Source organism: Vigna umbellata, chromosome 6 (genome assembly GCF_029865625.1).
Source record: "Vigna umbellata cultivar VRB3 chromosome 6, Vumbellata_1.0, whole genome shotgun sequence".
NCBI classification, from domain to species: Eukaryota; Viridiplantae; Streptophyta; class Magnoliopsida; order Fabales; family Fabaceae; genus Vigna; species Vigna umbellata.
This window is the reverse complement of record NC_142170.1, coordinates 10,883,423-10,898,740: the sequence shown is the minus strand read 5'-3', so window position 1 is coordinate 10,898,740 and position 15,318 is coordinate 10,883,423. Positions and strand designations below refer to the sequence as shown.

Genomic DNA, 15,318 nt, shown 5'->3' with positions numbered 1-15,318 from the left:
TACTAACTCAACCCAAGTTCATTAATATACTTAATGTATTATTATTATCTTATATCAATTATTAAAAGAATAAATGTATCTATTAAATTATATATATATATATATATATATATATATATATATAATATTTAAATTTACATAAAAATTAATATGTAATAGCTTTATATATTTAAGTATAAATGTAATACGTTAATTAAAAATGAAAAAAGTAAAATAATATACAAAGAAAATAAACTTATAAACAAAGTTTTAAAATTTTAGATTAAAAGTAACGTATGTTGTTTTTTCGTAGCCAACTCATATTTTTAATTAATTCATATCACATTAATGATGATTTTTCTCAGATTCTTCCTAATATAAAAATTTCTACGTCTAATAAGAATGTAGGTACTCATTTACCATGATCTATCTTGTGTAAAATGAACCACCAAATCTAACTTAACAATATATTTTAATCACAACAGTGACCTCTGTAAGACCCATAAAAATAAAAATATATATATATATATATAGTAGTAAATTTTAGCATTTTATTAGTAATAATAATTTTAGTGGATAGAAAAATGTAAATTTTGGATATAAAATTATAGTAATTTTATAAGGAGAAGTTAAAATTTTTGATAACTTATTTAGTATTTTTTTTAAGAAAATCGAATAGTAAAAATTGAATAGTGAATAGTAAAAAGTGAATAGTAAATAGTAAATAGTAAAAAAAAAATAATAAAAATAAATTTTCAGCATTAAGATTCCTTAGCATGGAAGAAATTAGTAGGTAGAAACTAAGATCAGATTTGGTGAGTAAATGATTAAAATATTATTTTTTAAATAATATTAAAATAATAAATAATATTAAAATATTAATGAATAGTAAATTTTTTTTACCTATAAATAGCCATAGGAGGGAAGGGTATTTGGCACCAAAAAAAAAAGAGGAATCAAGTGAGAGCTTGAGAAATAGAGAAGAAAGAGTTAGGGAGAAATTTTTAGTTGCAAGAAGAGTAGAGGTTCTGAAGAATTTCAGGGAAACAAATTCGGAGCAGGAGATTAAGTCTGGAATAGAGGTAAGGGGAGCTAATCCTTCTTGTATATGATTTTTATCCATGTTATGATAATGAATATGAGTTATGAGTATGTTAAAATTTTGGTAATGGTAGTTATCTATTCACTTATATAAATTTAGTTTTCATGATTATAATTTTCTTATTTTCGAGTTAGTATGGTAAAACTTTTCTTTTAATTATTTTGACCGTTGGATTTAACTAAAATTTTAATATATGAATCCTAAGACCTATTTCTTCACTTTGACCGTTTGGATTTGTAATTAGAAATCTGTACTTAGAGAAATAAATCCTGCATGTTTGAGTAAATTAATTACCCCTGTAAATCTGTTACTTAGTCACCTCGGTAAAATATATATTATGACTCATTTGACCATTAGATCAACTTGAAAATTTTATATATGATTCCTAAGATATATTAATACACTTTGACCGATCGGATTTTTAATTGAAAGTCTATGGTTGGAGAAAATAAGTTTTAAGTTTTGAAAAATCTGATGAACACTATATTTCTGTTCTTAAGTTATCATGGTAAAAATTTTATATATATTTCATTTACCGTTAGATTGAGCCCAAAATTTAGTATGTAATTCATAAGACATATTAAGTCATTTTGACCGTTCAGATTTGAAATTAAATGTCTGTGATTAGGGAAATTAGTTCCGCATTTTGAGTATAACCAAAAACCACTTAAAATTCTGCACCTGAGTTACCTCGGTAAAACCTCAATATCTATCTAGTTAACCGTTGGATCAACCTGAAATTTTAATATGTAATTTATAACAAATAGTGAATTATTGTGACCATTCAGATTTGAAATCGGAGTTACAGATTTATAGATATTAATTTCGTATCTTCTCAGGGATCTCAATATTGCTTAATTTCTATTTTTTGATATCTATATTAACTTTCGGTGTTAATATTATATGCTATTGTTTTAAATCTGTAAATAAGAAATTTGTTAAAAACTAGTTGAGGAACGCTTTGGCTAAGGAAAGATTTGGTACTTAAGTTGTCCATTGTGACGCACCTCTCTTTCCTGGAAGTATACTCGACGAGTTTTTAACTTAAATCCTATTGAACAGATTATGTACTGTTAAATTATTGTGTAATATATCTTGTTGGAATATATTCAGTTTGTATGATTTCTGAAATAATTGGACTTTATTAGATTTGAATTTATGCATCTGAATATGATTGTGAATTATAATGATGTGATTTATGTGGAGAGTATGTGAATGTATGCGATATAGTCAATTTGTATGACTTTTGGGATGGATGGACGTGATGCATATTGGTGTATGCATTCTGATTTGGTGTTTGATGCATATTGGTGTATGCATGATGCATATTGGTGTATGCATGATGCATATTGGTGTATGCATGATGCATATTGGTGTATGCATGATGCATATTGGTGTATGCATGATGCATATTGGTGTATGCATTCTGATTTGGTGTTTGATATATATTGATGCATGCAATGTGGTTTAGTGTGTAACTCATATTTGTTTATGTAATTTGATCTGGTATAGTGAGCATAGTATGGTTTGATATCGAGGTATGTTTATTGTATTGAATTGTTAGCTCACCCTTACATGTGTGTGCATGTGAATGCGATGATCGTATAATGCGTGATATTATACGGGAGCAGATGAAGGAATGTCGTCTGAAGCAATACCAATGAAGAAAGAGATCGAAGATAAGTTAGAAGGATTCAAGTTATACTTAGGAGTTTATAGTTGAAATCTGAGTTTAAAATATGTATATCAACTGTGAATTTTTAAGTGTGAGATTACGGGATGTTACCGTAAATGTAATAATATGAATTATCCAATGTGAGATATTGGGATGTTACATTAATGGTATCAGAGCAGTTCGTCCTTAGGATGACCTCTGTGTTGTGGGTCTTCCGTGTCTTCTCTGTGAAGAATTGAGTCTAAATGGTATAATTTACCATTTCCTCCAAATCTAGGTAGTAGAGTATTGTGTCTAACTACTCATGACTTTTACCATAGATGATTTTTCTTTCTTAATTCTGAGGGTTTGAGGAAAGATATTAGAATTAGTTAAAGCCTTGATAGGGAAATATAATACTAGAGTTTAAGTTTCAAAGGATGAGTGAAGATGTTGGTGTTTAGAAGTAAAATTTTTAGAAGTTTCTAGAACAAAAATTAATAGATCAGATATCTTACGTTTCACAAAAAGGAGTTGAGTTCAAAGGCTAGATTTAGAGAAGCTTTGGATAAGCATGAATGTAGCAAGGTTTGAGAAATCAGTTTGGTTTAGTATATCAATAACGTTAAAAGTCAGAAGAGAAGGAAGTGTTGATGAGAAACGGAATGACATTGTGTGAGATTGGTAACATGGATTGATGTATCAGTGATGATTGGAATCTGAAGAAAGAAAATGGTGGAAGATTTGAAGAGAAAGTTTAAAAAAAAAAAAAGGATAGGAATACTGAAGTAGATTAAGAATAAATCAAATATTAGACGAAGAAGAGTAGATGAGAAGTTATATAAGGAATAAAGAGGATTGAGAGAAAGTTTAATAGGAGGAGAAATTTATAAGTTAAGAGGACACGAGATCTTTTATTGGAAGGATTTTAAGCTAAATGGATGATTAAAAGGAGATGGTTAGATTTTTTTAGTAAATGTATTAGAGATAAGATTTGAGAGTATGTGATTGTGGTATGAGGAGTAGTGGAGAAAATCCAGGTACGAAAATTTTGGCTTTCGACTTATGCAAATATTTGGTATTTTTATGATAGGATTAAAATGTCATGATTTATGGTTGTAAATTTTATTGATTTTGGAATATTAAAGTTAGTAGAGGTAGTGTAGGTTGAATTGATATTATTATGAACATGACAAGATAAGGAAGAAGAAGAGTTTGGAAATAGATAAAAAGGAGGGTTGCAATGTGATTAGGGAATTTGGAATAATTAAGAAGTTGTAGGTTGTGATTGGAGAAATTTCATCAGGTATAGTTATATGGTAGTATTCAAACCTCAATAGTGATGTAAAGGATGGGTAAAGATTTATATGTCGCACCTTGATCTCTATCCAGTGATGTGTATGAGTGAACTTGTTTATACTTACTTTTAGTTCGCATAAGATAAAAATTTGAGATTTGGTTAACACTAAATATCCTTGGGATATGGTTTTGATCTCGGGGAGCACATTATAATTGAGGTTGCGTTGTGGTTGATTGCCTGATAATCTCTATAGACGAGTGGTAGGAAGTAACATGGTGGTTAAATGGTTGGGAAGGTGTACTTGCCTGAAAAAGTTCTTGAATAGAGTGGTAGGAAGGGATACTTGGCACAATGGTTTTGTGCTATGACATCTTTTGATGACCCATTAATTCTTTATATCTATGGGAGTTATTTCAAGTATTAGAGGATTAATTAGTGTAACCATTAAGCTATATTTTAATGTTATAGGATGGATTTAACTTATGTGGCATACGTAGTTTATTTAAATGGGTAGGTGCAGTACTGATAAGGAAGCTAGTTAGTTTTAAATTCGGCCTTATTGATATAAGTGGTTTCATAAATTATAACATTGTTGATTGAGTGATCTGTTGAGTCTTATCAAAGATACGCAGTTGTTAGGTACTGGGTTACGGATAACATTAAGTTTGTGGATTCATATTAGGTTAGGATGTGGGAAGGTATTTTGAGGACACAATTTATATTCCTAAGATTTAGAGTTTATAAGTTAATTCTTGAAGAATGTTTTAACTTAGGCTAGTAATGGTTGCTAGGAAAATAATTAAATAAAGGTTGAGGTAATTTGGAGTATAATCATGAAAGAAGCTTGATTATTCTAGTTTTGTTAAGTATTTCAGAAGTGTTTATCAGGTGAAGAAAATAGTGGTTCAACATTTAGTGTGAGTTAAATAAAGGATGAGGACAAGTATTTTAGGGATATCTGACCAATGCAAGTGAAGGATAGATATTGTAGTCTAGAGTATGATCGAAAGGATGGTTTGGTCATGTTTCAATATGTTTTTAGAAGTTTATGGTCTTAAAGAATTGTGAGTTGATTGTTGAACATTAAGTGTAGTTAAGGGTGAAGGCAATATTACCAAGAATCAGATAAGTCCATCAAGGACGAGTGAAGGAAATGATGCATGATATTAAGTGTGGAAGGGTTCCTATGAATGTTATAAAGCATACTCAATATAGGTATTAGTTTTGGACAAGTTCTTGTTAAGTGGGTATAGAAAAGAAAACATAAGGATGAATTATTTAGTAATAGTGTTTTGGACTCCGTGTAATCATCAGAGTAATTAGAAATTTTACGGAAAATAGAAGTATAGGGTAAGGTGGAGCAATCTAGTAAAATTTTTGGTAAACATAAGTGGCTTTTGGAGGCGTACAATTTCTAGGAGTAGAAACTGTGTTGAGAAAATATAATGGAAAATTGTTACGGAAAAAGAACGATTCTTAGAGTTTTACATGGTCATGGAAGTCTTAAATAAGGATCTATAAGGAGAATCACTTTCTAGTTATAGTAGGAATGAAAAGTTTTCTCGAATCTTGTGATTATAGTTTATGAGTGATCTTGGCACAAGTGAAGAAACGGACAAGCAATTTGGAGAGAGCCCCACCTATTTTCATACATCCAAGGGATTTTAAGAATTCAGGGGCTGCCAATTGTCAACTAAAGACAAAAACAAAATCCTGAAGTTAAGGGGAAAATCTAATCTAAAACCAAGAGTAGTTCATTATAGGTTAGAGTAAAAAGTTGGAAGTTGAAAGTTTTGAGCTATAAGTGATGATTTGGCATAAGTTATTACTATGAGTGGTTAGGTTACATAAATCTGGTATGGAAGTTAATGGTTGATTATTTTTGTTTTAGGTGATGAGATTTTAAATTAAAAGGTTTTTGTAAAAGGAGGAGATTTTGGGTCTATTATTAAGTCAATTATGACTTAGGAATCTCAGTAGGTAGAAGTCGTATGTTGATTTTAGGAGAAAACCATTAGAGTAATATCTTCTTATTAGTAAGTTCAACCACGAGTGTGGGAGAAGCTCTTCACACGAGGAAATTTCTCTTAAGCACATCAGTCAACATTCATTTAGTTTTAATGCTACTTAACTAAGAAAGTGTGTGTTAGATCTTTCTCACATTTTAGAAGTAGATGCGACTACAAAAAAAAAAGATGTCTCATTAAGAGGGCAACCCCTAAGTATAGAAAACCATCGAATAGAATGACTTAGAGGAAAGATCATCTACTTAGTCAAACTAGTTTGGGAAAGAAGAGTAAATGAATTTACAAGGAAATTAGAAGATAAGGTGAAATAATCATAACCTTATTTTATGTCCAATTTTCGAGGACGAAAATTTTTGTTGTTGGGGAGAATGTAAGACCCATAAAAATAAAAATATATATATATATATATAGTAGTAAATTTTAGCATTTTATTAGTAATAATAATTTTAGTGGATAGAAAAATGTAAATTTTGGATATAAAATTATAGTAATTTTATAAGGAGAAGTTAAAATTTTTGATAACTTATTTAGTATTTTTTTTTAAGAAAATCGAATAGTAAAAATTGAATAGTGAATAGTAAAAAGTGAATAGTAAATAGTAAATAGTAAAAAAAAAATAATAAAATAAATTTTCAGCATTAAGATTCCTTAGCATGGAAGAAATTAGTAGGTAGAAACTAAGATCAGATTTGGTGAGTAAATGATTAAAATATTATTTTTTAAATAATATTAAAATAATAAATAATATTAAAATATTAATGAATAGTAAATTTTTTTTACCTATAAATAGCCATAGGAGGGAAGGGTATTTGGCACCAAAAAAAAAGAGGAATCAAGTGAGAGCTTGAGAAATAGAGAAGAAAGAGTTAGGGAGAAATTTTTAGTTGCAAGAAGAGTAGAGGTTCTGAAGAATTTCAGGGAAACAAATTCGGAGCAGGAGATTAAGTCTGGAATAGAGGTAAGGGGAGCTAATCCTTCTTGTATATGATTTTTATCCATGTTATGATAATGAATATGAGTTATGAGTATGTTAAAATTTTGGTAATGGTAGTTATCTATTCACTTATATAAATTTAGTTTTCATGATTATAATTTTCTTATTTTCGAGTTAGTATGGTAAAACTTTTCTTTTAATTATTTTGACCGTTGGATTTAACTAAAATTTTAATATATGAATCCTAAGACCTATTTCTTCACTTTGACCGTTTGGATTTGTAATTAGAAATCTGTACTTAGAGAAATAAATCCTGCATGTTTGAGTAAATTAATTACCCCTGTAAATCTGTTACTTAGTCACCTCGGTAAAATATATATTATGACTCATTTGACCATTAGATCAACTTGAAAATTTTATATATGATTCCTAAGATATATTAATACACTTTGACCGATCGGATTTTTAATTGAAAGTCTATGGTTGGAGAAAATAAGTTTTAAGTTTTGAAAAATCTGATGAACACTATATTTCTGTTCTTAAGTTATCATGGTAAAAATTTTATATATATTTCATTTACCGTTAGATTGAGCCCAAAATTTAGTATGTAATTCATAAGACATATTAAGTCATTTTGACCGTTCAGATTTGAAATTAAATGTCTGTGATTAGGGAAATTAGTTCCGCATTTTGAGTATAACCAAAAACCACTTAAAATTCTGCACCTGAGTTACCTCGGTAAAACCTCAATATCTATCTAGTTAACCGTTGGATCAACCTGAAATTTTAATATGTAATTTATAACAAATAGTGAATTATTGTGACCATTCAGATTTGAAATCGGAGTTACAGATTTATAGATATTAATTTCGTATCTTCTCAGGGATCTCAATATTGCTTAATTTCTATTTTTTGATATCTATATTAACTTTCGGTGTTAATATTATATGCTATTGTTTTAAATCTGTAAATAAGAAATTTGTTAAAAACTAGTTGAGGAACGCTTTGGCTAAGGAAAGATTTGGTACTTAAGTTGTCCATTGTGACGCACCTCTCTTTCCTGGAAGTATACTCGACGAGTTTTTAACTTAAATCCTATTGAACAGATTATGTACTGTTAAATTATTGTGTAATATATCTTGTTGGAATATATTCAGTTTGTATGATTTCTGAAATAATTGGACTTTATTAGATTTGAATTTATGCATCTGAATATGATTGTGAATTATAATGATGTGATTTATGTGGAGAGTATGTGAATGTATGCGATATAGTCAATTTGTATGACTTTTGGGATGGATGGACGTGATGCATATTGGTGTATGCATTCTGATTTGGTGTTTGATGCATATTGGTGTATGCATGATGCATATTGGTGTATGCATGATGCATATTGGTGTATGCATGATGCATATTGGTGTATGCATGATGCATATTGGTGTATGCATGATGCATATTGGTGTATGCATTCTGATTTGGTGTTTGATATATATTGATGCATGCAATGTGGTTTAGTGTGTAACTCATATTTGTTTATGTAATTTGATCTGGTATAGTGAGCATAGTATGGTTTGATATCGAGGTATGTTTATTGTATTGAATTGTTAGCTCACCCTTACATGTGTGTGCATGTGAATGCGATGATCGTATAATGCGTGATATTATACGGGAGCAGATGAAGGAATGTCGTCTGAAGCAATACCAATGAAGAAAGAGATCGAAGATAAGTTAGAAGGATTCAAGTTATACTTAGGAGTTTATAGTTGAAATCTGAGTTTAAAATATGTATATCAACTGTGAATTTTTAAGTGTGAGATTACGGGATGTTACCGTAAATGTAATAATATGAATTATCCAATGTGAGATATTGGGATGTTACAACCTCTTTTCCATTAAAAAATGCCATATAAAATAACTCAAACTAAACATGATTAGTCAACCATCAAATTAAGTTAAAATTAGCATAAATACAAATAATAACATCATTAACAACTCCAACATTTTAAATATCTATAAATATTAATTCAGCTCTTCAATACTCAACTTTGACGTTTTTTTTAATAAAAAATAACAATTTTAAGGCAAAAAAGTCTTAAAACCTTTAAACAATTTCGAAAGCTTCAATCTATAAAATCAACCTCACTACTTATTCAAATCAACCTCGCGACTCATTCAAATATTAGAAAAACATTTATTTCCTAATTGTTACATATATATTAAATATAAAACTCTCACATGAATAAAAGAAAAAAAAAATAGTAGAAGATAAAATTTTACCTCAATAAAAATTATAATTGGTCTATCTTAATACATTGTGTCATTAACAATGTAACATAATAATAAAAAATTATTTAAGATAAGTGGACAAATATATATTTAAAAGTTTTTTTAGTTGGTACATTTTAGTAAAGTGTATCAAGTTTTAAAAGACAAAAAAATCTCCATTTATAAAAAAAGCATACTCTAAAATATTTTTTACTTTTAATTTAAAATAAAAAAATTAGAAACACTCATCTAACCTTAAGTCACATTTTCCATTTATCCAATTTGTTTCTCTCTCATCTCTATCCTCTATCTTACCCATATACAAAGCAATCCAGGACATCCTAATTTGTTGCTCTTGCGCGGTTCGTTAATTTGTTTTTCACTTTAATAATAAAATAATTGATAAGATTGATATTGATTTTTGATTGGATGACTCTGTTATATTTTTTCCTTTTGATTGTTATTAATTTTTTTTTAAAATTTTAGAAATATTAATTTATCTTTAAGGAAGTTTGATAAAGAACTCTTATGTTGGGATTACAATCATCGTTACCGGTCATCAACTTATTTAAATTAAAAATAAAAATTATTAAAATATTTCGTATGTTTTTTTGTTATGAATGAAGATTTTTTTGTCCTTTAAAATTTGGTACACTTTTATATATATATAAAAAAATTATTTTAAACGTATTTATAAATTTTTAAATAATTTAAAATATATTTTTAAAGTTAAATAAAGTGAATCTTACTTTTTTTTTTTTATGCATGTCGTGTTACACTAGGTTCCAAAAACATAACTAACATTTCCATGGTCAAAATTGTAGACTAAAAAAGAGGAAGTAATCTTATATTTTGAAAGCGCGTTCAGTTAGTGCCTTATCCATCACCGTCTACTTTAATTCTCAGTTTCTTGGTGCATAAAGCTTTCAACATATCAACGCACTAAAATGGTCTTATGTGCTTGCTCGGAAAGAAAAATGCTTATCACAACATATCTTATTTATAAGGACCATATAATTTGTGAACATTTTTTAAAATAAAAAAATCTAGTAGAAAGTTTGGATTTTCTGAAGTTATAATAGTCCCTAAGAAGATTTTAAATTAGACCAAAAAGTTTTATATGATTTTTCAAAATTATACTTATTATTAAAAATGTACGACAACGACAAATTAGTTTTCAAAACCTTGTCATTATTATTTTTTTAAAATATTATTTTTATTTAAAGATAAAATAAGTTATGTTATAAATTTTATATTAATTAGAAATAAAATAATTTTGTAGTAAATTAAAAACCTTACTTATTCGTTGATTTTATAAAATTAAAATTATATTTACAATTTACTTTTGAAAATAATATCAAAATTATTCAAATTCATTTTAATGAAATTGATTATTTATTAAATCCATCTTATAACCTCTCAGTGATCACTAATCATATTTAATTCAGTGGTCCAAATATATATCTCAATAATACATGTTGTGGAAATTACATATCATATCAAGATATATTTTAATTTTATAATTTATATTCTCAATGTTAATGAAAATATATATGTTACGTGTACGTGTCTACTTTTTCTATAATAACAAAAAATAATAAATTTAATATTATTATTATAATTATAGAAGATAAATATAAATAATTTTATAATTTTATTATATATAATTATTTTATGCTTAAAATGATTAAATTTAAAAGAACGTTGAAATAAAAAATATCACTTTAAGTAATTATTCTAATTTTAAAAAAGTATTTATTTAAAGGATAAAAATAAAAATAAAAAATGTAAAAAAGAAGAAGAAACAATAGTATAGATTATCAAGTATATATATACTAGAAAATATTCACTTGGTATGTGAAATAGGAAAGATCCTCAAGACACTGCTATTTTCCTTTGTTGAAATGGAACACCACCCCTTGCTGTTTCAATGCCTTCTTTTCACTTTTCTCATGCATTTCACTTCAACACATTCTGTGAAAATTCCAAGGTTGAGCCCCATTCCTACATGGGATACAAGCTTGCACCACCCTGCAACTTTTGATGCAAAAACTTCTACAGATAACATTAACACATTTTACTACAAACAGCTTCTCGATCACTTTAACTATAGGCCCCAAAGTTACAAAACTTTTCAACAAAGATATCTCATCAATTTCAAGTATTGGGGTGGTGCCAATTCTAGTGCTCCAATATTTGCCTATTTTGGTGCAGAAGAAGCAATAGATTATTCCCCAGAAGGCATAGCATTCCTCACTGATAACGCTGCTTCCTTTAATGCTCTCTTGGTATACATAGAGGTATTCAATTTTATATAACTCTTCTTTTTTCAATATTCAAAGGTATATATATATATATATATATATATATATATATATATATATACACACATTGAGTTTGACAGATAGCAACCCTTAATTTCCTCATCAGCACCGTTATTATGGGAAATCAGTACCATTTGGATCAAGGGAAGAGGCATTTAAGAATGCAAGCACCATTGGATATTTCAACTCAGCTCAAGCTATAGCAGATTATGCATCAGTTCTCATACATGTTAAGAAGACATTGCATGCACCAAATTCCCCGGTGATTGTGATTGGAGGATCATATGGTGGAAGTTAGTCCCTCAAACATTCTTAGTGTTCTCACTCATGTTACTGCTGTTTATTCCTATGAATGTTACTGATATTGTTTATTATATCGCATGCAGTGCTTGCTTCGTGGTTTAGGCTCAAATATCCTCACATGGCCATTGGTGCTCTGGCCTCATCAGCTCCGATCCTCTACTTTGATGATATTACACCACAAGATGGTTACTACTCTGTTGTTTCAAGGGATTATAGAGTAATTTACCATGTTTTGATTTTAATATTTTCTTTCTTTATTTAGTTTTATCATAAAATATACCATAAAAAAATTTACTTAATAATGATGAGTTGGTTTATGCAGGAAGCCAGTGAAACATGCTATCAAACTATATTGCAGTCGTGGTCAGAAATTGACAGTGTAGCTTCTCAGCCAAAGGGTCTTTCCCTTCTTAGCCAGAGATTCAACACTTGCAGGTATAAACACTTTGTTTATTTATCTGTGAGCTTGAATTAGGTTTAAAAATTCATTTTTTTAACACTTAAACGTGTCTTTGTAAGATTCTTCTGTTGCCTGAAATTCATGAAAATAATATTGAAATTTACTTGTTACAGACCCTTAAACAAGTCTTCTGATTTGAAAGAATACCTGGAAAATATGTATGCTTCTGCTGCTCAATACAATCATCCACCAATATATCCTGTTACAGTGATTTGTGGTGGCATTGATAAAGGTTCATTTGGGAGTGATATATTGAGTAAGATATATGCAGGGGTGGTAGCTTTAAGGGGAAACACCACTTGCAAAGTTAATGCTCCTTCTAATGTATCTGAGACAACTCTGGGTTGGAGATGGCAGGTAAAGATCATTGCATCAATTTTCTTTCAATTATTCTTTTTTCTTTTATCATTTTATTTCTAAATAACAGATTATAACACACAAAAAAATCATTTTCACTTTCAGTATGTGGGGGAACTTTGTAAAATCAAATTTCCCTACTTTTAAAAATATGTGTGGACTGTGCTTTTAAAAAATGTCCACATCTTTGAACAAATGGGCTTTTAAGTTGAATTGGTTTAAGCCATTCAAATTAGAAGTATATGGGTTTTTCTTCTTGTAACATAAAAGATGGAGACCCTAATGGCTGTAGATAGCCATGGATAATTAGAAGATACATTATTAATGTGATGTGACTTAGCAAAACAAAATGGGAAATCTATATTGAATACATTATGTAGTAATAGGTCACAGTGAAACAAAAAGCAAAGAAAAGATAAGGAAGAAAGTAAAATAAGAAAATTTACTACTTATATGTTGAGTAGTGTACAAAGCATTGACACAAAATATATAAAAAAAAATAAGAAGACAAATAGTCAAATAGAAACTTCTAATTCTATCAAACCGTCTTATGTTAGAGATTGTCTAAGTAAGTCATAGACCATGATACTGTCTAGAAATATTTTAGACCATCTAAAATAACAAACAAACATTTAATTTAAGAATAAGATATTTAAAACTCAATGTTCCTTATTTATTTAAAGATCTCTTTTATTTTATTTTAAAAACGTAATTATTTAATACATGTTGGTTGCGTGAGCTTACAACTTAATAAACTCATCATATATATGAGCTATATTCACTGTAAATTTACTAAAATCTTATTCTAACTTTTAATTCTTTTTTTTTTCTTTTCACTTTTGTCTTGTAATATTTATTCGTACTATTATATATTCTAGTCGCTAATGTGAACTTCTGGGTGCATTTATTCAGACATGTAGCGAAATTGTGATACCCATAGGCATAGGAAACAACTCCATGTTCCAACCTGATCCTTTTAGCTTCAAGAGTTTTGCCAATGACTGCAAGAAACTTTATGGTGTCTCACCTCGCCCTCATTGGATCACTACATACTATGGTGGTCATGTAAGTTTCTTTCTTTTCTCTTCTGAAGATTATCAAAAGTTAAATATATTTTTTAGTTATAAGATTATTTTGATATTATCGTATGGTTGTGTTTAATTGTGTGGTGGGTGATGACAGAATATAAAGTTGAGCCTTCAAAAGTTTGGTAGCAACATCATCTTCTCTAATGGACTAAGAGACCCTTACAGCAGTGGCGGGTAATTAATTATTTAAATTAGATGATAATTACTTTGGTAAATTGTTTAAGAACAATATTCTTGAACAACTTTTGTATAAATCTTTTATTAAAATTCAGGGTTCTGGAGAACATATCAGACACTGTTGTTGCCATCCATGCAATTAATGGTATGACTTAGAATTTCGTTCCTGTATTTCAATTCTCTCTAATAGAATATTTTTTCAACATGAAATGAATCAAATGATCATTTTATCCCACTTTAAAAAATAAAAATAAATTTTATCGTTATAAGTTTTCTCCAAATAAAAAATCAACACTTTGTGCTGTTGCTTCCTACGTTCTGTTAAATTTCTCCCATTCTATCACTTCCATCACTTTGAAATTTATTTTCTGGTGTGAAGAGACAAATTTGATAGGTGTAGGAAGCAACAAACCAGACTTATTATATAGAAAAACTACGTAGAATGGGCCTTTGGCCCACTTTGTTTTTGGAGGAAGAAAAAGTTGAAAACCTACTTCAACCTTTGACGAATGTTACTTTTTCAGGATCTCACTGTTTGGATATTATGGGTGCAAATGCAAATCATAGTGATCCAGAATGGTTGGTTGAAATGAGGAACAAAGAAATAAAGATCATGAAAGGGTGGATCAGCCAGTATTATGTTGATCTTCTAGCACTTAATGGGACCATAAAGTTGTAGATCAAAGATGAAAACAACTTTTTCTTAATGAAATAATACAGCATTTCGCATCACTAATATTCTCACATAATTTTCTTGTCACTTTTGAGAATGTAAGATAATAATTTTCTTCTTTTTTTTTTTCGTTAGGTGAATAGAAAATATGCTACCAGTTTCTTTATTTTTAAGAAATTATTTACATTTTAAATTTTCCTAATATTCTTGTAATAAGATGATAAGTATCTCATATTTTTATTCGAATAAAATTTAGTGTTTATCATAATTATTTGTGCTTAGAGGTGAGCATACTCATAAGTCTTCCAAGAAAAATTCTAGACTAGAATTATAAAAGTTTAGTCATTTTAAACTCTAATAAATTCTAACTATGAATTGTCAAATAAAAAATTATCTTCCCAAGATATAATACGTGTATTTTCACCTAAAAAATAGTTTCTAGGTCATATTTACTTATCTATAATTTATACTAAATAAAAAGTACTGTATAAGAGTTATTTAAATATAAAAAATAATTAAATTAAATATATATATATATATATATATATATATATATATATATATTAATTTTTCTGTTTTCACTTAACTTATCCATTTTATTTATTAAGGAGTAAAAATACATACACATGTGTTCATTGTCAAACACCAGAAAATGACACCTAGAAGAGAGGGACA

The 15,318-nt window shown here is 28.4% G+C and overlaps 1 protein-coding gene across 1 annotated transcript; it reads left to right on the top strand.

Annotated features, from left to right (window-relative positions):
- The first annotated feature begins 11,120 nt into the window (after nt 1-11,120).
- LOC124836833 (uncharacterized) lies at nt 11,121-14,702 on the top strand. The gene is made up of 9 exons (XM_047312071.2): nt 11,121-11,561; nt 11,692-11,878; nt 11,972-12,105; nt 12,211-12,323; nt 12,462-12,705; nt 13,618-13,770; nt 13,888-13,967; nt 14,066-14,115; nt 14,495-14,702. The coding sequence occupies exons 1-9, from the start codon at nt 11,166-11,168 to the stop codon at nt 14,647-14,649; spliced, it is 1,512 nt and encodes a 503-aa protein (XP_047168027.1). The 5' UTR covers nt 11,121-11,165; the 3' UTR covers nt 14,650-14,702.
- Nucleotides 14,703-15,318: the final 616 nt, after the last annotated feature.

Coding starts and splice junctions, on each gene's coding strand:
- LOC124836833 (XM_047312071.2), top strand. CDS start 11,166: ATGGAACACCACCCCTTGCTGTTTCAATGCCTTCTTTTCACTTTTCTC. Junction 11,879..11,971: donor TGGAGGATCATATGGTGGAA/GTTAGTCCCTCA, acceptor TATCGCATGCAG/TGCTTGCTTCGTGGTTTAGG. Junction 12,106..12,210: donor TTGTTTCAAGGGATTATAGA/GTAATTTACCAT, acceptor TGGTTTATGCAG/GAAGCCAGTGAAACATGCTA.